At 42.2% G+C, this 26713-nt stretch overlaps 3 protein-coding genes and 1 non-coding gene across 4 annotated transcripts in view; all 4 read left to right on the top strand.

The window, feature by feature from the left end:
• ppp1r37 (protein phosphatase 1, regulatory subunit 37) overlaps window positions 1-8147 on the top strand; it is a 38337-nt gene extending 30190 nt beyond the window's left edge. The window contains exons 6-13 of the mRNA XM_055045437.1: window positions 488-638; window positions 796-951; window positions 2073-2185; window positions 3017-3158; window positions 3269-3435; window positions 4202-5585; window positions 5665-5745; window positions 6411-8147. Of these exons, the coding sequence (XP_054901412.1) occupies window positions 488-638; window positions 796-951; window positions 2073-2185; window positions 3017-3158; window positions 3269-3435; window positions 4202-5585; window positions 5665-5741 (2190 nt within the window). The 3' untranslated portion in view covers window positions 5742-5745; window positions 6411-8147. The remainder of the gene's footprint in view (window positions 1-487; window positions 639-795; window positions 952-2072; window positions 2186-3016; window positions 3159-3268; window positions 3436-4201; window positions 5586-5664; window positions 5746-6410) is intronic.
• A 3690-nt stretch (window positions 8148-11837) lies between these two features.
• Window positions 11838-17711, top strand: LOC129369798 (proton-coupled zinc antiporter SLC30A1). The gene is made up of 6 exons (XM_055045436.1): window positions 11838-11906; window positions 12986-13639; window positions 14781-15014; window positions 15113-15372; window positions 16225-16412; window positions 17233-17711. The coding sequence occupies exons 2-6, from the start codon at window positions 12994-12996 to the stop codon at window positions 17537-17539; spliced, it is 1635 nt and encodes a 544-aa protein (XP_054901411.1). The 5' UTR covers window positions 11838-11906; window positions 12986-12993; the 3' UTR covers window positions 17540-17711.
• A 2167-nt stretch (window positions 17712-19878) lies between these two features.
• On the top strand, window positions 19879-19965 carry trnastop-uca (transfer RNA opal suppressor (anticodon UCA)). Its single transcript has one exon. It is a non-coding gene; the product is annotated as a tRNA-Sec (tRNA).
• A 910-nt stretch (window positions 19966-20875) lies between these two features.
• mrpl28 (mitochondrial ribosomal protein L28) lies at window positions 20876-23387 on the top strand. Its single transcript, XM_055045544.1, has 6 exons — window positions 20876-21008; window positions 21359-21664; window positions 21736-21888; window positions 21978-22112; window positions 22226-22312; window positions 23024-23387. The coding sequence occupies exons 2-6, from the start codon at window positions 21380-21382 to the stop codon at window positions 23117-23119; spliced, it is 756 nt and encodes a 251-aa protein (XP_054901519.1). The 5' UTR covers window positions 20876-21008; window positions 21359-21379; the 3' UTR covers window positions 23120-23387.
• Window positions 23388-26713: the final 3326 nt, after the last annotated feature.

Genomic DNA, 26713 nt, shown 5'->3' with positions numbered 1-26713 from the left:
TTGCCTAAATGCAGTCTAATGATCTCAAAGTGGCTCAGTGGTAGAGCAGAAACGCACTGAGGCTTCTGTCGTTCATGTTTTCTTCTCCGGGACACTAATGCCACAAAAACTTTTGAGAAAAAAAAAAACGACGGATGACAGATTATTAATGGAGACCTTCCTGAAGACTACACACAGTCACACACACCAGGACTCATCGGGACTCTTAAATCTTATTCGACTAATGTTTTGGCAAATTGCTGCGCATGAATGAGTGAATGAGATTAAACCTCGGCTTAAACAGAAAACACAATTCAAATCACTTACGTAAAAAAGTCAGTGTGTCGATTTGATTCACACAAATAACTGCTTAGATTAGAAATGCCATGTCATCTGCTGAGAAGCTGCTACTGCAGAGGTAAAACATATCAACTGCTTTATGAAAGGAGTCTGATTTGTTGATGTGTTTGTGTTTGAAGCTGAGCCTCTGTTGTCGTTTCCTCCACAGACGAGCTCCCTTCAGTACCTGGAGGCCCGTAACACTCCCCTGCTGGACCACTCGGCTCCGTTTGTAGCCCGGGCGCTCAGGATCAGTGGCAGCTTGGCCGTCCTCCACCTGGAGAACGCTGGTCTCTCTGGCAGGCCGCTCATGTTACTAGGTGAGACATGCAAAGGACAGGCAGCCTCTTCGTGTCCTCTGCTCTGTTTTCTTTTTGGTTTTTTTTTTTGTTTTTTTCTCAGAATGATGTGAAATCTGATCTCTTTGTTTATCCCTCCGGCAACTCGCTTTGCCTCAAACGCCCTCTCCCCTGTCAGCCACGGCGCTGAAGATGAACATGAACCTGCGAGAGCTGTACCTGGCAGACAACAAGCTCAACGGCCTGCAGGACTCAGCTCAGCTGGGAAACCTGCTCAAGTTCAACTGCAACATCCAGATTCTGGACCTGCGCAATAACCACATCCTAGACTCGGGTACGCAACCCTGACAAAAGATGAGGACTCGAAATGTGACACAGTTATCACATTCTATTACTATTGCGTTATTTTCTTTACCTGACTTGTAGAAGTATTTTACAAGACATTGTATGTTGTCACATAGCAACCAAAAGATTATCAGATTTTTTTTGGTGAACGAAATGCAACAAAGAGTTTTGAAGTTGAATTAAGCCAAACGCATTTACTAAACACAGTCTGAAAACTGCACCGTGCAATTTTAAGTCCCAAAATTAAAGACATTGTTGAAACAAATCCAACATTTATAATAGACATTTTACCTACATACAAAGCTAACGCAGCACCTCCCCATAGTGAAACATGTTTGTGGTTGCATTATTTCTTTGACAGGAACAAGAAAGCTGGTGAGAGTTGGATAGAGCTAAAAACAGGAAAATCATGGGGGGGCTACAATTCCTCTAGAATGGAAGGAATTGAATTTGAACAATTGGATTGATTAAACTGTATCTTTCAATTTTAAATTGGATCCATTTGTCTTATAATGTCTTTTGCTGTGAGGTGATGCAATATGAATAAAGTGAAATGAGTTAAATTGGAAGAAAAATTGTTAGAGGCTGAACAGATTTGAGTCTTAAGCAGCGATTCACCTTCCAGCGGGAAGATGACCTTCAACTTGCAGCCAGAACTTTAATAAAATGGTTTGCGTCAGCCATACTTACACGTTAAAGTGCTCCAGACCTATATTTACTGTTGAAAATATTTGACAATTGATGTTCACAGATGCTCCCCATCGACGAGCTGATCTGCAAAAAGACTGAACAAAAACAACCTAAACAAGCGTAGCTTCTATAAAGTAATGATCAGAAAAGCAGAAATAAATGTACATATTTCTTTTTAGTTACTTATAAAAGGTTAAATAAACAATGTATTTTGCCTTCCACTCCATAGTTATATTAAGTTCAGTGTTTATCACATAAAATCAAACTTTACCACATCGACGCTTTTGGTTGTTACTTGACAAAATGTGAACGTGGCTAAAGAGCACAAATTGCTTTTGCAAGGTGCTATACTTAACATTCAGGTGATGCACACATTTCATTATTATTATTATTGTTGTTGTTGTGTGTTTGACATCTCAGGTCTGGCCTACCTGTGTGAAGGACTAAAGGAGCAAAGGAAAGGTCTCGTCACTTTGGTGCTATGGAACAACCAGCTAACACACAATGGCATGGGCTACCTCGCTGCTGCACTGGTACACCACACACACACACACACACTCACACACACACAGTCTCCACCACACATATTATATATAAACACTTTATCCCTGAATATAGTTTTCTTTCTTATTTAACTCAATGTTTTAGCATCGGAACAAATTTTTGTAAGAATAATGAAGAGTGAAAAGTGGGAGTTCAGCTAGAATTAATAGACTCTAAAGATTATTAAATGGGTCCATATTCAGCTGTTCAATGAGGAAAAACTGTGCAGTGTTGCATGTAAAATCGTTAAGCCTCCTCTGCACAAAGTTTAAAGGTGAGATGTCAAAACTAGCAGCTGTCTTTATATTTTTAAACGACAGAAAAAAAATAAATTCCACAGAGATTCGCAATTCCTAGTCCTGGCAGTTCTGAATCCATTCATTGTGATCAAAAATCTGATTCTTTTTTATCAAAAATTACATTTTGAAATTATTCTTTGATATGCTTTTATGTAAGAAAAATCTAACCTAAGTCTGTTGTTGTTCAAATATAATCTGGCGGCATTTGATGCAGTATGTAATGTTATTGAATTTCTTATAAACAAACGTCAACTTTGTTTTTACCGTCTCTTCTTCTTGTCAGTCACATAATTTAAACAGAATCTACAGAAAATTGATTTCTAAATCGAAAAACATTTCAGAATCAAAAATTGGAATCGTAATCAAATCACTCGACGAGCATCTCGTCTTTTCAAATGCCTCTTCAGTGTCAGAGAATATGAACCAGAGTTCCACCTTCCGCATCTAAAATATGACAGAAACATGATTCGTTTTAGTTTGCTTCATTCGGTTGAAGATGAGTGTGTGTTTCGCGTCTCTCAGCCGTGCACCCAGAGTCTGGAGACTCTGAACCTCGGCCACAATTCGGTGGGTAACGAAGGAGTCCACAAGCTGAAGGACGGACTGATCGCCAACCGCTCTGTGCTCAGGCTGGGACTGGCTTCCACCAAGCTGTCCTGTGAAGGTGGGATCCGAAGCTGTCTGTGTGTGTGTGCGTGCGTGCGTGCGTGTGTGTGTACGTCTTCTACAGTGTTTGGGTCTTCACTCTCTGGCTGCGTTAACGTTGGGGTGCAGGAGCTGTCGCTGTGGCTGAGTTCATCGCAGAGAGCCCCAGACTGCTGCGTCTGGACCTGCGGGAGAATGAGATCAAGACCGGAGGCCTGATGGCGCTGTCGCTCGCGCTGAAGGTCAACAACTCGCTGCTGCGCCTCGACCTGGACCGAGAACCCAAGAAAGAAAGTGTAAGCATTAACTGCATTTAAAAATAAAGAAGAGGAAAAGGTGATTTTTATTCTCTCAGTTTGACCCCGTGGTTATAACAGGAAGGTGCCGTGAGAGGCTCAACTAAACGCAGGACAATATCTGACAAAACATTTTGGTCAATGTCACTGCTTTGTTTTAGCATGAACCACAGTTAGTGTTGCATTTAAAAATGAAGTCGCCGTGAAGCACAACTCAAACGAGACGCTGGAATCAGAAGTACTGCAGCCGACCAACTTCCTGCTGCTGGTCTCAAGGTCATCAAAGGTCTTATCTTCTTCATCATCGTCAGATTCATCACTGTCCTCTTCAGAAGCTGTAGCCTCTGCAGCCGACACAGCAACAGATGCTGAATGCATCACGTTTTAATTCTCAGGGACATTTCAGTGTTTGCAGTAATTCAATGTACGTCCAGTCACGTCGTCTCAAGGAGCTTTATTTAAAAAGAAGTCACTTAAGTTTAATCACACTGACATGCCAGTCGATCCAAGTTGAGAAACAAGTTTGGTTCAAATTAAAAAGTTTTCTAATAAAACCCAGCAGACTGCATCGAGAAACTTCCCAAATTACAATGGATGTCGTCACAATATTCAACAGCAGCTCAATTTGATCTCTTTCTAATGAAATGCGGCCCTAATATTAAATGCTGTAACACTATTTGTTTATTAAATGCCGCCTCACTCAACACACTACACAATCAAGCCTCAGCTTTTTAAGAACGACTTGAACTCTGCTCTCGTGTTTCAGGTGAAGAGCTTCATCGAGACGCAGCGCGCCCTGCTGACCGAAATCCAGAACGGCTGTAAGAGGAACTTCATCCTTGCGAAGGAAAAGGAGGAAACCGAGGAGAAGATGAAGCTGTCGGCCTCCATGGCTGAAATAGCCACAGAGGACGGAACGAGGGAGGAAGAGGAAGACGAACTGGCTTCAGCTGAGAGAAAGGAAGGAGAGGAGGAAGGCAAACCGACTGAAAACGCGTCACAAACGGACAGCCGGTCAGAAACAAGCCCCGACACGACCGCTCCTCCTGAAAACCTGGACTCTGACTCGGACACCGAGGATGAGGATGAGGATGAGGGGGTGACCAAGTCTTCTCCCGTTGTGTCGAACCAGGCTGCTCCAGTCAGTCAGCCCCCCCTTAGTGCCTCTCTTACCCCCTCGCCCCACTCTGCCTCGCCTACTAGAGCACCAGCTTTGATTACGGGAATAACGGTCACAGAGTCTACGGTCCCGGCGCCTCCGGGGACGCCTCCCTCGCCCGGCCGCTGCATCTCCGTGTCGAGTCCCGGAAGGGGCCACAAGATATTTATGGTGACGCGGGTGGAGAGCCCACCGGAGCAGCTGCAGAAAGCTGCAGCTCCTGCAGCTCCATGCCCACCGAAACACTTGACGACACTAACACCCGCACAAACACAACTGACACCGGAGGGCGCCAGCGGGAGCCCGCCTGCTCCATCTACAGACAGCAAAACCACAGAGGAGGCCGCCGGCGAGAGAGTAGGAGCTGCTCAGAGTCCCAAACTAGACCCGCTGTCATCAGAGGGTGCAAAAGCCAGAACTTTAGATCCAGCAGGATTGACGGATCCAAGTCTGCCAACACCAGCATTGCCTTCAAACTCCTCTCCTCTGCCGGATGTGGCTTTGAAGCCAACGAGGCCCCCGGTTGGCCCCCCTCAGGAGCCCGCCGCCACAGAGGGAAGCAATAAAGCAGAGGAAAACGAGGGAAAGCTACAAGATGGCGGCCAGGGACCCTCCACAAATGAATTAGCTCAGCCGACACCTGCGCAGCAAGAGCTAAACACTGACCAGACAGCAGGACCAGGAGAGTCCCCTCCCCCTAACCCAATGGACGACGAGCCAAGCCAAGTGGAAATAAGTCCAGACCCGGTCCAGACCAACCAGCACGCTCCGTCGTCCTCCAGTCCGCCTGAAGACAGCACTGACGTGAATTCAGCCTCACAGGTTAAAGATCAAGAGTTGACTGACGAGAACTCGGCCGATGAGTGTTTTGTGGAGGCGCTGGACGGAGAGGTGGTCGCTTCAGCTCTGCCCAACGGCCTGAAGACCGAGTTCTCCCTCCACCTGCTGGACGGCGAAACCCCGAAGCCCGGCAGCTGTGTGATGGAGCACGGTGAGTCGCTGCTCCTCTTCAGATGACTCACCCTCCATATTTTATTTGTTGTCAACATCTGTTCTGCGTCGCCTTGCAGTTAGTTCCAGCTGTGCACTGGAGCTAGAGGAGCTGCTGCTGGAGGCCAGCATGGACAACGGGAGAGACGCAGCGTAAATTGGTAAATATCTGCATCTTCTGGACACGCTGGCCAAACGTCTTTTTCACACTTCCTACTGCTGACCATCATATTTCATGTCATACAAATATGAATATTTTAAAGAGAAAAGATAAATGAGCTTAGAGAGAGAAATGGAAAAGTTTCAGACTTTCTAAGCATCGAGTACAAATGTCTTATTGTTATCAGCTACATTTTTTATAATAATAGGAATTTTGATTTGTTGTTGTCATGATAAATTCCAGTTTATGATGTTTGAAAAACAAACCAAAGCTGTCCATAATGTTGGAATTAAATATGATTAAATTGACTTACTGTGTGATACAAATCACACTTCTTGACTGACTGCTGTCCGAAAGAAGTGTATAACAAATGTAGTTCAAAAGTAGTATTTGTGTTTGTGTCGTTCTTAGTTCTTGATAGTTCTTATCATTTTTACAATTACCAGTCGTATCACTAAATTAAAGTCCATATTCCCCAACCCTTATGTTGAAAGTGAATAATATTTCTGTTGGTGTTGGATAATAAAGTATCGATGAAGCCGTTCCCATTAAATTTGCGTTACAACCACTAAACCAGTCCCATCAAAACGTGGGACTGGTTCAGTGTGAATCATCCTCTCTGCTGCTTTCAGGACTGATTTGTCTCTGCCTCTGGTTTCCCTGCAGCCACTGCGAGGACAGAAGGAAGCAACACTAAGACGATTCGTCAAGCTCTGCAACACGACCGGCTGCCCCACAATATTTTTGTCATTTCTTCACGTTATCCAACAACAAACAACAACAGCGCTTCATGTAAAGGACGGATGACGCAGTGTTAAAGTCAACAGCTCCTAACATGAACATACAAAGAGGACAGTATCACCCGGAGCTCAACCTTTGACACATAGGAAGTCTTCTACATCCATAGCTATATCACCCACGTGAAAGCTGGGGTAGGTCATCACTACGTTTTCCCGTTCTGTGACGTTTCCGTGAACCTCGATGAGTCGCAGACTGATCAGGGACGGAGGAGCGGAGGGTAAAACACTAACCAAAGACCTCTCTGACAGCCCTTACTCGCTCTTCGTAGACTGTCGTCAGGCAAATCGATTCGCAGTTTTTTTATGACTCGACGTGAAGCTGACGACAAGAAACACAGTGGCCCCCTGCTGAGCAGACCTGCTGGCTTCAAAACACTCGAGGTTGGGAGTAAGTTGCTGTTAAAGGCTTTTGTATCCAAGAAACCTGAGGATGTTTATCCATCTGTGTAGCTGTAAACATTGTGTGTGTCTGCTGGTCTCCTCGCTCTTTCTCTCTTGCTCCCCACCAGAAATAAAACTCTAAGGGACCTCTGCCAAAGTGACTTTTTTTCCCCTGTGGTTTCTCGTCTTCTGCTCTGTTTGGCCCCTCAGGAATCCGCGTCCTCTTACTTGCTGTCCAGACCCGAACATTAAAACACGTTTTGCACGATTGGAAACCTCCGTTTTATGTTTGGCATAAAGGAATTGAATCCCCAAATTACAGAATTGCACAAATCATGACTCAGAGTTTATGTCAATTTAAAGAGAAGTCAGATTAGATGTTTTTCTTTTGTTTTTGTTTTTATTCCCCCAGAGTTTATTCAGCTCTGAACTCCTCGCACCTTCTTCTGTTTCCCTCAGTTTTTACTCATAACTCTCACCCATATTCAGCTTTGAGAAATGACTTATTTTTGTATTTTTGGACATCTCTTCGGTTTAAAATGTTTCCATCTCTCAATCTGCTTGTTTTATCCCAGGGGTCGCTTTTAAAGCCGACGCCCGTTTTGATGTATATTTCATATGCAAACTAGAGAAAATATTTAGACTAAAGGACGTTTTTCAGGACGGGATAATCTATTATAGGAGTAAATGGTGGGTTTAATTGAATGGTTGACTACTGGGGTGCAGAAAGCTGTAAACATGTCGAGGTTCCTGTCCTGCAGCAGCCCTGCAGAGCGAATCATTGGCCACAAGGGGGCGTTGATGGCTTTTTTTGTTTTCTTTCATTCGGACTTTAAGAAGAATTATGAGCTCAGCAGCTAAATATTCTTAGATCAAGAAAAAAAGTCTTAAACATTAAAACATCCATTCGATGTTTCTGTGAAGAGGTCCAGTTCTCTCTGCCTTCACATTTTGCTTTTTGTTCCCCTGACGCAGAAACAGGCAGGCTGTGTTTTTCTTTCCTCCTCCATGGAAACAGCGATCGATGCCACAACGATTCTCCACCCAAATGGTAGTTTTCCCCCGCACCCTGCCACCCACACTGTTTGTAATGCTTTAATTTTTAGAAATTTTTAATAATGATTTGTTAACTTAATTGAAATGTGCTGGTAATCACAAAGATATGTATGGCGAAATTTGTTTCTCTCAAATAAATGCATGTAATGATTAATGAAACGACTCTGTGGTGAATTAGTTAGTCTGAGGTTTTGGGATTTGTCCCATGAGAAAGCCGAATGTTAACAGGTTAAAGCGGGAAGTCATGAAACCTGAAGTTCTTCCGAGTCGGTTCTGTTTTTGTAGTTCATCCTTGGTCCGTCTGCCTAAAGGCGTCAACTCCTCTATTTGCAAGTGTGACCGGGATGGGAATCTTGAGCACGTCAGACTCGAACAAGACAAGTTCTCTGTCCCAGAGATGAACGCATCAACCCAAAAGAAGACCTTGAAAAAATGTTGACTGGAGCTGATGGGTTTCTTTATCCACATTGAGAATAAAAATACTAAAAAAAAATAAGACATCTTGGAAAAGACAGATTCTCTGGGACAAATACTTGAGGTGGTCTGATGAAGCGAATATCTAAGGGTTTGGCAACAGCTACCAGTGTTATATTTGAAAAAGGCTTGGATCCTACAAAACACCATGCCAAATGTTAAGTATGGGGGGCAGCAGCATGTTTGGGTGTTTTCCTTTGGGAGGGATTGGTACACTTTCCAAGAACGATTACATGATGAAGGAAGGTCGTTATGAAGAGATGAAACATTTTAAGTTGGCCTTGAAGTTGAAACTCGAGTTGAAATGGGCCTTCCGGACGATGACTCGACACGTGGATCTCGGTGTCACCGAAAATTTATGAGCAAAGCTAAAAATGATCTGTGAGTTTACCTACAAACCTGATTCAGGTACAGCGGTTCTGTAAAGGGGCATGGGTCAAAATCCCAGCAAACAGCCATCATGATCAATAATAGTTCAGTTCACAACAAACGTCTAAAGCCTCTTTATAAAAGAGATCCTACACAATGATCCAGTATGAGGTCGGCTCAATGCAGACAAACACAAATGTGTTAAAGTTCAGTTTCTCACACCAGCTGATGAAACATTTCTCTCTTAGCAGCTTTATTGAGTCACTGACTCTTCAGCAGTTCATCCTCCTCAACACACCTGGAGCTAAAGCCCCGACTCCCAATTGATACTTGTCTTTGGCATTTTGCTCACTTTCCAGTGGGATCCGGGATCATCTCATCAGTCCCGTGAGAGGAAAGCAAGTTGAAAATATCCCTCTGACTGAACATCGTATGGATGTGCCTCTTTGTGCCCACCGAGCAGATTCACAGAAAGTGCAAAAAAAAAAGAGTCTTTAGCCCTGGAGAGAATCTGTTTGGCCCCTCGTCACGAGGGAAACGCGGAGGCAATCTGAGGGTCAGGCTGTGGAGCGCCGGCTCAGGATTCCTCAGGGAATGCCAGAGCACACTAATCCACACAATCCAGTTCTGATCCGACAGGGAGAGAGTGGTGAGAAAAACGAAAAGATTTACAATATCATTAGAGAAAGCTTACATTAGAGTTGACTGACATGTTGCCAGGAAGCTGGTTTATTTTAGTGTTTAGTGAGTTGTTTTTAAGAGAAACTGCTGCTGACTTTGGTATTACTTCAGGACGGATTAGTTCAATGAACGAATTGGCAAATGCCTCTTTAGCTGCTGAAAGTAAGAAGAAAACATAAAAATGAAGTAGTTTTGGTGTTATGCAAAAATAACTGCAAAAGGGTTACATGTAGCTAACTGAATGCAACTAAAACGAAAATAAAAATGCCATGATCTAATTATCTGTAGAAAGGTGGCGTTAAAGCAGAAAACAATGGTTGATTGATTTTTTTTTTTTTTTTTCTGGCATTTATTTATCAGTTGTGTTTGTCTTGTGTTTTCTTGTGACTCTGAGAGTGGTTTCAAAACAACGCTTGAGGTGAAATATTTCCTCATGTTCGGCTGCTGTTTTTGGAGTTATGCGAGCAGAGAAGTTCCTAAAGCTTCTCATTGGTCCACGTTGATGAGAAACTGAGAGCCAGAGGAGGAATGAATGAAATGTTTGTCAGATGTTTGATCTCTTCCAGGTAAATTGATGGGACACACTGCTGCATTCCCCATTATATGATGAAATTTCCACATAAAGAATGGAGGTTTCACTAATCAAAAAACCTCATAGCTTTTTTTTTTTTACACTTCTTTTCTAATTGAGGACGTAAACACAACCCCAGGTCAAATAGCCCTGGGTGGAGAGCCATATCGCTCATTTGAAAAAACCGCCATCAAAACATGTCCCATCATTTCCACAGTATCACAACCAGTTACATAAACCAGTCAGATGTTTCCCCATCTTTAAAAGAGAGCCATCAACTTAAAGTGACCACTTCAAATTTGGTGATTCTAATCTAAATTTAAATCGGAGCAGTGATGAGATTTCAGCACCCAGACGGTGACCAAAGCAAAACAAATATCAGCAAAAACAGTGTTTTCCCCCCCGAGCCAAAGGTCTGACCTCAACTGTGCCTCCTGAGACGACAAAGGCTGCAGTTTGGGTTCGGTGACCATCAAACGCTCTCTCGCCTGGGCTTTCTTTGGGGTTGGCCGTGCCTCAGGAATGTGCTGGCATGCCGGTGGGATGGCAGGGATTTATCTGTAGTGTCAGCCCGTATCCGTCCTGTTGATCCACAACCAAGTGGACTGAAACAAGCGGGACCAGCGACCGATCGAGGAAGGAACGGGTCAGTCGTTTTCAGATATACTGAGAGAGCTGCAGAAGTGAAGTGTTCATTTGCACAGTTACGTTTTAATTATAAAACCATTTGTCCGAGATTCTTCACGTTTTGCTTTCTTGTAACCAACGTGAAAACAAAATGTGTGAGTTGAGGTGTTTCAGCCCATTTTCTCTACTGGATTGTTTTAATCAGTCACACCAAATTATCCCAATCAGATTTAGACCTATACTTTGACTAGGACACTGTTGGTCTACTTCATGTTGTCAAATGGTTTCTTCTTAAATGATTTCCTGATTGCAGAAGTCAAGCCTGGAGGAAGCTTGTAATATATTTCCAAACGGATTTGGAAATATATTTCTGTGGAATGTACATATTTTTTTGGCTGTAATTTTGGAATTACAGCCAATTTATGTTTTAACAAGAAATAAATTAATCATTTGAAAACTTTTGTGTTTTCTCAGATCATCTTTAACTTATCTTAATCTTTTGCTTGGCTGTCTGAAAAATTTCTGTGCAATCACAAAGTAAAACCAGAAGAAATCTGTTAAGGGCAAAAATGTTTTTTTTTATCTGTGTAAAATGTTGTTTTCTGTATTTCAATAAAGTTTTGCCCCATGGGAATATTGTTGTTGTTTCTTATGACACCATAGGAGTATCATATTCTCTTAAATATTGTTACATTTTCCTGCTAAGCTTTGCTTCTTTTTTTTATTATTTTTTATTTTTCCCCAAGTTGTGAGTGGATAAAAGGTCAATTAAATGTTGGGAAAAGTCCACAATTTATCTTTTCTTCTAACTTTCCCTTTTTTTTTCTTTTTTTTTTTACTTGATATCTTTCGGTTTTTTTTTTTTTTTTTTTTTTCATGTTTCTCCATGATGCGGTTCCTGACGTGACCCGGTTCGAGTCCCTCGCCTTGACGGCTCAACGTGGATTTTGAGCGCAAACAGTTGTGCACGCAGCGTGGGCCGGACTGCGTGTGTCGGTGGTGGGGCCGCACTGTGTCCCTCCAAAACGCGAACAGGGACGACCCACCTTCCTCTGCCGCTCACATGACTGCGATTAGAGCCGGGAAGAGAGGAGGAGGAAGAGGAGGAGGAAGAGGAGGACGGTACACCGAAGAGGGAGCAACATCCACACACAGACTCTATCCAGGAGTTAAGCTTGTCTTTCCCTCGTCTGCTTCTTCGGGGTAAATACATTTTAAATTTACTTTAAAATGAAAAAAAAAAGTTCTGCATAGAACTCTGGTTAGTTGGTTACCTAAAATCAGGAGTGTATATATATATATATATATATATATATATATATATATATATATATATTATATATATATATATATATATATATATATATATATATATATATATATATATATATATGTGTGTGTGTGTGTAATTTTTATTTCCTCATTTGGAAGAATGTTTCATTTATTTTATTTATTTATTTTTCCTTTTTTGTGTGTGTGTTGAATCTTCAAAATGTTTTTTTGTTTCTATGTCTGTGGGAGGCTTATCTCAACCTTCTTCCCTTCGACTCTGAAGCAACGTGCATCTCCTGCTATCCATGCACATCAAGATGATCAGCTCAATAATCCATGCGTGTGAATCATACCGTCAGGGAGGGAGTGCGTGATTAAAATAGAGCCGTTCAAATGATTTTCACTCAACTGAAACATTTATTTCTAATGGAAAAAATGCTGAGCTTTTCCAAAGGCATTTGCTGAATTGTCCTTACAGCAATCAAAGTCGTCGTTTGTTTTTTGGGGGGTGGGGGGTTGTCAGTTTATCTTAGTTGATAAGATTCTCTGCTGTGAGATCTCTGCTGGCCCACAGCATTGATGTAAACATTAATACTGTAACACTACTTCCTGTCAGAAGAAACTTGTGCCTGGGTTATCAATAATTGTCGACTTCAGTGAATGAACTTCATTGACATCTTATTCATCATCCAGAGGATTTAATATGATCTGTCCTCCCTTTGTAGGTAAAGTTTTCAAATCTTTTGGGAAGGTTTTGGTTTAAGAGAGAGATCTCCAGAACGGCGTCTGTGAGGTCAGACACTGATGTTGGGTAGGAAGGTCTGGTTCTTGTCTCTTCTCTAAGATTTTTTTGGATGCTCTTGCATTTATTCCCTCATCAACTCTGATGAGTTTCTACTGAAGAAAAATAACCCCACAGCATGATGCTTCCACCACCGTGGTCATTATTGGGAGAGTTTTTGTCACTTTACGCCATTTTATTTTTTTTTTGTTCTTAATTTGTCTCCCAGTGTCAGGTATGAGGCTGCGACAGCGGTGCATTATGGGGGTGACCGTGCTGCTGCTGCTGTGTGAGATCGCCGTCAGTCAGCTGTGTAAGTCTCTCATCACCATGGTGGACGGCTTCCATACACTTTTCATCCTTTTCCACATGGCTCTCCACCGGACTGAGGGCTTCGGCAATCCTTGCACCCCCTCCTCGGACCCCTCCCCATTTTCTCCGCTCGCCTCCTCCTCTTCCTCAGGGACCCTTCCTCCTCCTTCACACTCCGCTCCACCTGCTGAACTTCCACCCAGAGCTCAGTCCACTCCAGAGCCGCCCCACCGAGACCCGGCTGCACCGATTGACTCGCAGAAACATTTTTCCCCAGCAGCTCCGAGCTGCGGCCTGTCGTTCCCCGACAGCAGGAAGCGGGCTGTGGGTGTTTTCGTTTCCTACCTCCTCCTGGTCTCTCTGTGCGTCGCCTATTTCTTGGAGATCATGGGTTTCCTGGTGAAGCCCCACCCAGTTCACCACCCCCTGCTGCCGGTGCTGATCGGGGCTGGGAGTCTGCTCCATAAGATGCTGCTGTTTGTCCTGGACTGGGATGAGCTGCTGGATAAGAAGGCAGGAAGCTGCAGGCGGCGGGTGGAGACCGAACCTCGCCTTGAAATGAGCTGCAAAGGTGACAGACACCATGACACCTCTCCAACAGTGACACAAAACTAATGCATTGACTTACAAGGGTTTTTTGTTTTTTTCATCACACACTGAACATATTAAGAATCCCATTATCATGACATGCAGAGTATTGATCCCTCTGATTCAATATTTTTGCCCACTTTCCTGCGATCATTCCAGCATCGAGTTTTTCCAAAAACATCGATTTTCATGTCTTGCCACAAAATCTAAAGAGGATCTAAGAAGAATATATAATCGTGTCTAAATCATTCAGAACCACACATAGGTCATAACCTTTAAAGGGGCAGCGTTACGTATTTTACAGGCACGTTGTGCCTATTTATAGCACATGCTGTTGAGGTAACTGTTGAGGTAAAATGCATCAAACATGACAAAAAAAATTTTGATTTTGCATTTTAACACCATGAAATTGGGCCTCCGACTCTTTAAGAAGCTCCTACTCTTCGACATGTAAAAAGTAGATTTTACATGATACTGCCCCTGTGATTTTGCCATTATTTGACCCGGAGCACCTTCTTCCCCGTGTTTCCCTGACCTGGCTGGCGGCGAACTGCAAAAACAGATTCCTGCTAACCTTTGTTCAACATCAACTTTGTTTTTGCAACTGTTTCATGAAGGCCGGAAAAGTTCACAGATTATCCCACCTGAGGATTGTGTCTGCAGCTCCTCCAGAGATACCACGGGCCTCTTGGCTGCTTCTCTGACTGATGCCACTGTTGCCCGTCCTACCGTTTGATGGAAGGTGTGTAGTTTCGCTACACTCTGACTACATTTAGGTGGTTCCTCAAGTATGTTGATTGCACTGTTTTTAATCAACTAATAATTTCACTTCCTGGGCCTGTCTCTTAAAATCCCAGTCTGAATAGATTTTATCTTGTGGCTGTAATTGGACAAAGTGTGGAAGAACCCTGAAACGTCGTAAATGCTTTTGCTAGAAATCATGTACTTCGGAGTAGCAGTTTTAAAAAAAGATCAAACAATTGCGAGGCAAACATAAAAGAAGCATTATTATTTGATTTAAAAGTCTCCTCTAAGAGAACGATGTGTATGTTCAGCTGGAATTTAATAACCCACAAGGCCTTGTTTTCCATTCCTCTGCTCCTCTCCCACCGTCCGCGCTGCAGAGGAGTCCCAAGGCCAGGACGAAGAGCAGCTCTCTGACCCGTCCAAAGTTCAAACTGCAGCACACCGCTGTCTCCACAGCGGGGCTCTTGTCCTCTGTAATCCAGGAACTCTCAACCTGCCTCACCACGCCTGCAGAACGGAGCTTCAGCTGCAGGAAACCACCAGCGGAGAGGACAGTGCTGCACGTTTAAAGGAAGAGAGTCTGAACCGCCGCCTGTGCATTGAGCATCCTGGTAACAGAGTACCGATAATTGACATTTTCATCCAAAATGCTCAAAATGCTTTTTTTTGTTTGTTTTGTTTTATCTGTTTCCGTTTCCTCCAATCACAGACAGTCAGAATACACACGAACCCTCTTCAGCGGACAAGCCATCATCTGGATGGAGCTGCCGCTGGGCCCTCTGCCTCCTGTCCTTCGTCTTCGTCATCCAGGGACTCTTCACATCCCTCCTGGCTCTGATCAACAGCCTGGTGACGCTGGTCGTTCCACAGCTCCTGCACGGCTCTGGAGCCTGCAGCGTCCTGGTTTATCTGGACCCGGGCCTCTCCATGCTGGCTGTCATCACGCTGATTGCAACGTCTGTGCCGCAGGTCACTCTGTCAGCTTTTATTTCCTTAAAGAGACGTTGTAGGAAGTGACGGCGCTGGTCAGGGAAGATCTCCTGTAGCAAATCTGAAGAAGCCACTGACTGAAGACGCCCTGTTTCTCTATCGTTGCGTTTCCATCTCAAAGGAACACAAATCCTTGCCGAAAAAACAAAATTTTGCAATTGCGGTATACAAGATAAATTAAAATCGCACGTTAATCAGCTTGTTCACGAGATAGCGACTAATGTAAACAGTTACATGAGATACATTTATAATTCAGAGGTGGCGCCAACGCTCATCATCTGCATCTCATTCAGACGTTGTTCCCGAATCGTTCAGACAGTTATAGGAACAGACCCCGCCAACATTTTAACGTGGGGCCAATATGGGCTTGAAAATGGGCCCCATGTAGGATTGTCTGCAGGTTCCATAATGGCCCCATTTTATAAACCCATGTAGGTTTTATGTTGGAAAAATCTGGTCACCATATGAGCCCCGACTGGGAAAAGTACACAAGAATCCATCCCGGACCCATCTTTTAAATTATCAGGCACAATGAGGGTACCCAATAAAAGTGGGTTTTAAGTGGGATTGTTCGCAGGTTCCATCATGACCCCATTTTATAAACCCAAACGGGTAATTTGTTGGGAAAATCTGGGCCCCAACTAGGCAAAGCCCACAATAACCCATCCAGGCCCCATCTTCTAATGGTTCCCCAGTAACACATCACTGGGTAACCATAAGGTGCCCAGAATATTTATCATTTTTATCTGCTTTACTCCTTTTTTTAACTCAATGAGGCCTGCTCTAAATGACGTAGCTTGGTTTTTGTGTGTCCGTATTGCATCCCTGCAGGTGTACAGGTTTGGCATGCTGCTTCTCCAGGCCTCTCCCCCACACATGCGTGTGTCTGATGTCAGCCGGAGGCTCGCCGGCGTTCCCGGGGTGCAGGCTGTGCACGAGCTCCACGTCTGGCAGCTGACCGAGTCGCTCACAGTGGCCTCTGTCCACGTTCACTGCCACACTGGGTTTCTGTCGAACAGGTGAAGTCAAATAACTCATTCTGCAGACATGAGTTTGAAGCGATTTGAACGGGCTGAAGCGCTGGAAAATATAAGTTGGAATCACAACAATAACATTTCCAGAGACGTTTTTAGTCGTTTTTAGGTTGCTTGGTTAACAGTCTATGACTACATTTAATATTTCACTGATTGTTTTTTTTTTTTTGGCTCAGTATGTTTTAATATCAGAGTAGAAAGCCTTAAGCAAAACAGGAAATCATGAAAAGGCTTTCTGTTGAGCTTAGAGGAAAGTTGTGTTTTTATTTTCTTATTTTGAACAACAGTCTTTAAAGAACTTCCTCATCTCAAGATGCCCCAGTCACCGACAGAATCATGAGTTAACATGCAGTCAGTCATAAGGCGACAAACCAATTGCGCCTATTTAACTTCTCTATGCCAGATTATGTTTGGGATTTAATCCCTACTTTGGTTTTCAGGGTCTTTGCCTTCCAGTCTGCATCACATTTTAAAGGAATAGTTCGGTTTTTCCAGTATTCTCGTATTTTTACCTGCAGTTAGTAACCAGAGGTCAAAGTTTATTGCAAGTCAAAGAGGACAAAATGCCAAAGTGGACCTTAACTGCGTTTAAACAATCTGTAAATCATCTGAGTGGATTAGCCCAGCATTTTCACCTTCATGGTGTCGGCACGCAGGTAATTATTTGCATGGGGAAGAGAGGCTGTGCACCACCATTAAAACAAAACAAAAAAACTACATTTATATAACTTATCATTGATAAGAATTCAACATAAATGTATTTATTGATGCCTCATATATATTTCATGTATTTTTATTTGTCCAGTTACGCTGATCTGATGTCAGGAATCACCACAGTGCTGCAGAACGTGGGTGTGAGCTGCAGCACTGTTCAGCCAGAATTCACTTCCTCCTCTTCCTTGATCGGAGGAGATGGAGCCGCCACCTTTGTCCACAGAGAGGACAAATCTCTCCCACCCTGCAGCCTGGCCTGCGGGAAAGCCTGTGCTGCCAGTATGTGCTGCTCCCTACTGGAAGAGACGGAGGAGCAGATCCGGAGCGTCCAGAGTCCAGGAACTGGAGAGAGCGAGGAGGAGCCTCAGACTCTGGTCATCGAGAACACTTTCCTCTGACTCTCTGTTTTTACCTGATAAGAAGGTGAACGCAGAAAATAGGACAACATGTTTTTCTCTGTTAGTTTTATTATATAAACAGGTATTATTCCAAAGATTTTCTATCCATTTTTGTCTCTTTATTTGATTATGGAAAAGTTTTACTTTTTTGATTTTATGTGGGCGATGTTAAATAAATTACAGCATTATGTAAAATCAAATTTTTGAGTGTTACATTATGTTATAATGTTGTTCCCTCATGAAAAACATACTTGGAGTGTTACTTTGATTGTTTCATGCATGTTTGAGAAATCCATTCAGCTGTGCTAAATACTTGGGTGGACTTAGCCCCGCCTTTGAGACAAAGCCCCTCCTCAGAGCTGCAGCTTCACAAAACAACCCTCTCCTGGGGATCCCCCACTGAGTTCCTTCGGACTAGCCAGCAGCAATTAGCAAACACCTGGTGGAACTGTGCATCAGTTGGGCTGCTTCCCGGTGCAATGCTGGTAAAAACATTGTTAAAGGGTTAATAGAGCAGAGGTGCTGCGACGACTTCCTGAAGACGAAGTTTCAAAAAGAGCAGAAGTTTTTAAAGAGATGGAGAGCCAATTTCAAGGTGTTAAGTTACAAAGTAAAATTTCCTTTAAGTTATTTTCAGGCTTAGTGTTAGGCGTAGGCTTAGGGTGATGTCCAATCAAGCCTTTGCTTTCTAAACATGGAGCATAATAAATAGATGGAACAAACAAGAGAAACACCCATAGATTGAAAATATTAAAATGAACATGGACTCATTTTATAGAAAATGATGCAGTTTTCTTGTCCTCCCAAGGACACAGATTTCATTCCTTCTGCTTTGTTGCACTCAGGCTTCCTCAGCACCAGATACTTCCACACTTTCTCCAGCCAGATGGTCTCCATCTCCCACAGCATCTGTATGCTGAAGCTTTCACCAGCATGCTGCGTTCTCATCAGGAATGTGGGACGCAAACCAATGACCCTTAGGTCACCTCTGACCCCGCAGGAAAGAGTTTGGTGAGAGTGGGGAAATTGACCACAGGCTGAACATTCCCCAAATTGATTGATTTGATGGTATGGCTAAGTCTTTAATTATTTACTTCAATTTAAAATCCAATTACAGGTTATTTTCTTTAAATCTTTTAAAATCAAGATTAATTTTCTGAAACTAGTAGAAGGGAGAGAAAAAAATCCAAAACCATGGATGACGAAGTGTGGGGCTGCTGTGCGTGACTGCAGACCAGACTGTGATCCTTCACAATGTTTGAGCATAACAGCTTAGACTTAGACTTAGACTTAGACTTCCTTTATTGTCATTGTACAAAAAAAACACAAGGTGAATCTTGACAACGAAATGTCGTTACTTGGCTACCAGTGTAGCAGAGCTAAAACCTTACACTACCCAATAAATAAATACAATATAATACAAGTGCCATAAAATACACAGGTTCAGTGTTGTGAAAAAAACTAAACTAAAGTGCATGTATTGACCATGTCCATGGGGGGGTCATTTGGTTTGTGAGTGTGTGGAGGGGTGTTATGTGGCGTTAAGCAGTCTGATGGCCCGGGGGAAGAAACTGTTCAGTAGTCTGGTTGTTCTGCACAAGATGCTGCGGAACCTTCTTCTGATTTAACATGTTCATACTAAAGTCATCAAATAGGCAAAGATATAAGGCTATGTGGAAATCCTTGTATTTTAAAGAATAACGTACAAAATTAGTAAACGAAAATAGAAAATGCTAGCAGAAGAAACAAATATATCCAAACTATTTTTCATAACTTACAGTAGGTATTGTAAAATAGTGCTGTCATTCCAATAATATCATATTGTACAATACTATAACATATAATATTTAGGTTGTTGCACTCGAGTTCATGGATAGTTTTACTTTATAAGAGTAATTATAATCTCAGTTGGTTTTTATGGTCTGAATTTTATTGTTTCTTTATGAAAACCATAAATAACTTTACCAAACATGGGTTTCCATGTTGATCCTTGCTAAAGATTTCACAGAGTAATCGTTGACGAAACAGAACCACGACTGCTGTTTCACTTGGATTCACTGAAAATCTGCAACCTTTCACCTGTGAAGATAGAGTTCACCCTCACAGTGTGAACCAGCCAATCAAATTGCGCCTGCTTTACATAACACACAACAGAGCTGAAAATATTCCTGTTTTCGGGTTTATTAAGTGAGAATTTTGATCTCAGATAAGTTGTGGTGGATATCATTGTTTTGTAAAAGGTTTACATGAAAAAAGAATAAATATCAAGGTAGCACCGTAAGTGAAAGTGATATGTAATCTGAGTAGTGATAAAAGCGCTGTTCGGACAGGTTGAAAGTGCCCGGATGAGCCTCGGTGGTCCGGGGTGCGGGCTTCAAACCCGTAGCTGCTTAGCGGCAGAGTGGTTCAATTCCACCTTTCGGGCGGCCATTTACCAGCAGAACATGTGGAAAACCAGGAGAAAACGAGGTTACTTTCGAAAAACTATCATTTCCGCTACGAGGTGTTTCAAAATAAAAGCCAAAACTAAAATAAGAGACTTTCTGTACTTTAGAAGTGCTGTATGGTGTGTTCGTTGTGAAATATATGACTTTTAGTGATTTTTTTTTAATTTGTTTCATATTGCCAAGATATTTCACACATTACATTTTGGATTAACTTGTTTTTGTTCCCTAGTTTAAACCTCTTCAGATGTTCATCTTTAAATTTATCTTAGAATTACTGTCTTCAGATTAAAGGTGAAGAAATATATATTTTTTGTGCTATAGTTTTCACAATTTGTACATATGAGGAAATGTACAAAAATGGGTTTTGTACTAGAAACACCATTTTAAGTCAAAAATAACCCAAAAAGCTATTTTATTTTCAGCTGACACTAGTCCAACTCCAGAGATCCCAGACATGGTAGCTGGTAAATAATCCTCATTGTGTGGGATTCTTAATTATAAAAAGGTTTTCCCTCTAGAGAGGGAAATTTTGGTTTTATTTTTTAAAAAAAATTGACTGTGTCCAAACATAAAAAAGTCCAAATTTGTTAACAATTAAGACTTTTTGAGGCAGTATTTTATCTTGGATACCTCAGCATATGCACTAAATTGCCGAAACCTCAGCACTTTATTTAATTTAATTTAATTTCATTTCATTTCATTTCATTTTATTTTATTTTATTTTATTTTATTTTATTTTATTTTATTTTATTTTATTTTATTTTATTTTATTTTATTTTATTTTATTTTATTTTATTTTATTTTATTTTCGGAAGAGAACCAGAGCGGCAGTGATATTGATTTGACAGGAGGTGGCAGCACTGCAATTGCACTCTGCTCACATCTCCGGAGAAGAAGAACGAGAGACTAAGTCAACCAGTGTAGTGGTTGCAAAGCGATGTCCTTGCTGGCTTGAATTTGGGAGTAAAGCCAATAGAAAACGGACCTATCTTTAGCGGAGCTGTCTGTTTTCTAAGTTCCCGGTAAGAACCTTGATATTATTCCAGTTCGAGATTTCGTAAAGTTTTATTTTTGTTGCGTATTGTTTGTGTAGCCATCTTAATCTGTATTAGCTTCCTGCTAACTAGCATTATTATGAAGTGTCTGACTGTGACTATTATGATCTTCGTTCAAATATGTTCTCTCATAGTGACACTCAAGTCCTATTGAATGCTGCTTCCTATTTTCAGAGCTGTAAACTAAAGCTATAGTATTTTTTCATATGGATTAGTTTGGGGAAAATATTCCATTTCAAGTGTACTAAGATATTTGATTTGCCATGCAGTTTTGCCACTAAATATAGATGTTGCATTTTATTCCTCCTCTGTTTCAGATTTATTTGTCAAAGTGCATCATGCCTCTTCATAAATACCCCCCCAAATTGTGGGAGGCTATGAAACTGAAGCAGGGCATCTACGCCCGTCTCCCCAAACACTATCTCAAGTCCCTGGAACCGAAAGAGCCCACACCAGTCCACTGGAGGCCCCTGGGAGTCCAGTACAGAATAAGCCCCAAGACCGGGGTGAAGGAGCGGGTGCAGGATGTCCCCATCCCTATCTACTACCCTCCGGAGTCCCAAGATGGCCTGTGGGGTGGAGAGGGCTGGATAAGAGGCTTCAGATATGCCAACAATGACAAAGTAAGTCTAGAGCAGGACTCTGGAGTTGCACTGTCTTTTCCAAAGTTCACTGTAACCCATCTGTCGCTCAGATGTCCAACCGCCTGAAGAAGGTCTGGAAACCACAGGTGCTCAGGAGGGAACTGTACAGCGAGATCCTGGATCACAAGTTCACCATCGACGTGACGCCTCGCACTCTGGACCTCATCGACGCTGCCTTCGGCTTTGACTTTTACATCCTGAAAGTAAGCGTAGCACGGGGGCGGGCTGTGCCATGAATTTAGTTTTCCATATTAATACGTCTTCCTGACTTTTAATCGTCACCGCTTTTCAGACACCGAAGGAGGACCTGAACTCCAGGCTGGGGATGAACCTGAAGAGGGCGATGCTGCTCCGCCTGGCTCGCAGAGACACAGAGCTTTACCCCGACGACCCGGTCAAGAGGGAGACCGTTTACAACAAGTACAAGGTGCCTCGCCGCGAATTGACGCAACTATTGAGAATTCATTTCGCTTTAATCTCCTGGAGAGAAATAAAAGAAAATGACTGTTTTATGTTTTCTCCTTCTTTTCGTCTGAGCAGCAGTTTGAGATCCCAGAGGAAGAGGCGGAGTGGGTGGGTCTGACCCTGGATGAGGCTGTGGAGAAACAGAGGCTGCTGGAGCACAAGGTAACCAGTCTTTCTGTCACAGTAAGAACATCTTATTAAATGTTTGTTCAAATCTAAAGGTTTGAGATATATATGTTATAAAGTACAGGCTGAAAGAAAAGTAAAGATGCATGTATGTTGCCCATCCAGTTGAAATTAATACCATGTGTGGAAGACTCTGCAGCTTTAAAGAATGACGCTGTTTCTGTCCTCTGATTGGGCCCCTCCTGCCTCACTGACAGATGCTGTAGTTCCCCAAACTACAGCATCTGTTTTTCTTCTACATAAACCTCTGGTGTAGATTCTCGTGATTGAAAGGCTTAAAATCATCTGAATTTTGGAGGATTGCCATGATGTAGCAAAACGGTACGGGGGCGTAGGCTAATCCGGCAGATATTCGCTATTAGTCGACGATATTGATGTTTACAGCTGGAAAAAAGCAGAACCGATCCATTAAAAGATACATTTTGTTGTTTGAATGAAGCTCTTTTGGGGGTTGTTTTTGTGAATGCTAAAAATCTGGTTAATTCCCTCTTTGCCTGCGATTTAAAAAGGCCACCACATCACAAGACCTAACAGTTTTGTTACAGAATTATTTGAATATATGAAGTGGTGTAGTTAAACCTGTCATCCATCTCTTTTTAACTCGACACATTCATGTACTCCGGCTCAGTGAAATGTAAACGTCTGCAGGTTGCTGACTTTGTTTTGTTCTGCCTCTCGTCGTTTCAGGAGCCGGAGCCTCTGTTTAAGGGCTTGGTGGAGAAGCTTGTGCAGGAGCTCGAGATCAAGAAACTTTTAGAGCCGCATGTCGCAGAGAGGAAGTGAATCATCTGAACTGAACAGAGACTGAACCCTGAGGTCATCAGGACGCTGAAGACGGCGATGGGAGTCGTGACGCCAAGGCGGTGAAAGCAAGCGGAGGAATCGCAAACAATGAAGTCCCGAGGGAATAATGTCTATTTATTTCAGTCATGTTTCAAAAGACTGGCACAAAATACTTCAAATATCGCGGAAAGAAACGCTGTAAATAGCCAGCAGAGGCGTATGACCACAGATGTATATGTTATTGAATAAAGTCACTTTTTTATTAGAACCTGTTAAAGCTTCTTGTAATTTCCCATAAATAGTTTCTCTGCTACATTTCACTATATGTTCTGAATGATTCAAGAGCCTAAAGAAATGAGATGATGGTTAGTTCACCCTCATCCAGAAGAGTTGATGTTCCTCATTGTTTGTAAAGATTCTAGAAACCTGAGCTGAGATCTTTGAATGGACCCGACAGACATGTGGCGACAATTAGGAAACCAGAGTCTTAAGCCCTTAGATCTAAAAAAAAAAAAAATCCATTCCAGTACTTGATTTTTTTTTTGTTCACAACAAAACAAAATCAGATGTTTTACATGCGAGTTATTCACCAAACTTCACATTCTGTAGAAATGTAAATGTTTTCAGTGTTGAAGTGAAAGATTATGGAATTAAATCCAACACCATGCCGTAATATGATCCCCCCCAAAAAAAAAAGTGGTATTGCAGAGAAGCAAAGGGGCGTATGTATGAGCAGCTGGCAGAGAACAGTAAGCGAAGCAAAAAGTAGAGCGATGAGAAACTGAGCAGAAATGTTCACCATTATTTACTAAAACATTTTTCTTCCACTTTTAAACTATGCACTATTTTATTTATTTATTATTTTTTGTCACATAAAATCACAACAACACAACTCTGTAATTGTGTTGTGTAAATTGCAGAGTAAAGAAAAGCCATGTGAATACTTTTTTTTTTTTTTGGAAACTAATACAAAGCTACAAATAGGGCAAAAAAAATTCTTTGTAAAAAGTTCACATAACCACATCACTTAGAGAAGAATCCAGTAGTTCTATCTACTTTGGCGCAATCATTTGCCAATTCAATAAAACAAAGGGCAAAATGACCAATGCCCTGTTTCTGTGAGCTGTACCGGTGTTTGCCGCTAGATGGAGCCAATGTGTTGAAAAAATAGAAATCATTTAAGAAAACAGCCGAGGTGGATCATTTGAATGATGGAGCCCTCACATCCTCTTTGTGAAACTAAATAACAAATTGATCACAGATTAAACCATCCACAACATTTTTGAACCAAATCGCACAACACGCTTCACAACCTGCAGGGTTTTTCTGACTCGAGGTAAAATGCACATCTGCCTGGGTGAACATTGGGGGCTTTCCAGGTCTTCAACACGAGCAGTGGAGATCAAAAAGGTGCTGATGTTTGCAAAAAAGAAAAAAAAAACCGCATCGAGATTGTAGTTGTTTTTTTGTGTCCTCCCTCCTCGTCCAGTTTCGTTTTCGTCGTCTCTGTTTAGTGACAGTTGCTGCTGCGGTTCCTGAACGCAGCGCTGAGGTGAAGCTGACTCGGTGGTTACCCCCCTCCCTCCCCCCTCCCGCGGCGTGGGGACTCCCGTGGGCGTTCTGTAACCAGGCAACAGGCAACACCTGCAAACACGAGGCATGAAGTCCTCACTGCAGGTCGGGGCTGTGAGTGGAATTACCCCCCGTGGAAAACTGAAATAAGTAAACAGATGACGAAACTGTCGCCCGAGGACCTTATATGGTGCGTTCAAGTTCAGGTTTTGTCCTCTTTTGGTCGGACATTTGGGCTCCTTGTGTTTTTACCCACTACTTCTAAGAGTGAAAGCATTCATTTTAAAGCCATCCCTGGTTTATTTATTTTTATTGCAGTTTACATTACGTATGTACTTATTAAGCTGAAGTAATCATTTGACACAGTGGGTGATTCACTGCACTGAACTATTCAGTGTGACCTCATCTGTGTCACCAGTGAAAGGTGTTGAAGTGAAAAAGAAAACACTGATGTCACCTGATTTGCTCTCTAAGTTATAACTCTGATAGTTTCCATCACACTTGACTCATCGCCCTCAGTTCAATTATTTCCCAGGATGCCCACAATCCAAGCAAACCTATTCAGGTAAAGCAAATTGGAAACACAACTTGGTGTTTACTTTTTTTTTTTAAGCTCTAAAAGTTCTTTGATTCACTGAAAATTAGTTTAAAAAAACAACTATATATGTCTTGACATAAAACTTTAAACATCGTCGTAAAAATAAAGCACACCCTCCAGGCCAAAGTACAATTGGTGATTATTAGCTGCTAAAATAAATGTTCCTACTGGTTTTTTTTTTCTTTTTCTTTAATGTCAGAATCCCAAATCTTTTCCAGAATTGCCGGTTCTTTTTACAATTCGAAATAAAATGCTCTGAAATCTAAAGAAAAAAGAAAGAGAGAGAATTTAAATCTTGGGCATATAAAGCACGCAAAGGGTTTCACAATGTCATTATTTATGAAAGAAAATGAATCAAAAGCTGTGAGTGGGGAAACTAAGGGCGCCCTTGTTTTACGTAGTGTCTCTGATAAGTGGCAACTCGTCACAAAGGGTTATTGTAAAGCATCTGGCCTTATCTCAAAATATTGCAGGTTTATTGCTTTTGGTTAATGGTAGACTGGTTTCATGCACCAGTTACTTTTCAGGATTCATCCATGCACCATCTCCCACAGCAACACGATCCGTATTCGAGATCATTTTAGTGAATGTTGCCAACAAAATGCATAGAAATGTTAGCTGCTTCTTTCCCACGTTCTCGTTCATCCGTCATCCAATTCAGTTCCTGCAATAGTTGTGGAAACATCATCTGCTGAATGTCTCTTTCTAGAAGTGAGGATCAGAATCTTCTTAAACCACAGTTTATTTTCACCATCTTTGCTGGCTTGCAAACATTCCACCATTTTGTTCTATTTTAGTCCAACAGTGGAGCCTGTTTGCCACCACTGTTGGCGTTTGACAACCATTGGCCAACACAGCTGCTCCAATTAGCACAGCGAGAGCTGTTAGCCTAGCGCATAGCTTCAAAACTCCTGGGTTTCAGTGGGAATTTATTAAATCATTTTCATTCTTAACAAATAGAGGTGTTGGCTTTCTTCACAAACCTGTTTATCAATTATCACTGCCGACTGTCTTTTGTGTAAAAGGACAAAGCTAAAACTTGACAGTAGTAATTCCTGAAGGGGGATTTCTAAAGCGTCGTCCTCTTGTCTAGCAAGGCTCAGTTCAGCTGCACTGTAAAATGGCCCAATTAAAAACCAATTCATCACAATTAAAAGCCTGCTTCCTGCCCTGGGCTTACAGGGGGCTTGGACATGTTCAGGCAGGTTTTATGGTATCGTTTCTCAGGAAATGCGTTTTATCAGGCGCCCAGATCAAATTGAAAAGGTTTCGCAGACCGGCCTGGTGTGGAGTTTCCCTGTGGCTGCAAGACAAGTAAATTCAGTTCAAGCCAACAATGATGAGAGTCTTCAGTCGTCTGCTCTATGAAGAGAGGACATGACCGGGTCAACGGACGACTGACACATTTAAATGATGTCTGGAGA

Source organism: Poeciliopsis prolifica, unplaced genomic scaffold (assembly GCF_027474105.1).
Source record: "Poeciliopsis prolifica strain line A6 unplaced genomic scaffold, Auburn_PproV2 SCAFFOLD022, whole genome shotgun sequence".
NCBI lineage: Eukaryota > Metazoa > Chordata > Actinopteri > Cyprinodontiformes > Poeciliidae > Poeciliopsis > Poeciliopsis prolifica.
The sequence above is the reverse complement of the archived record's forward strand: the minus strand, read 5'-3'. Positions and strand labels throughout refer to the sequence as shown.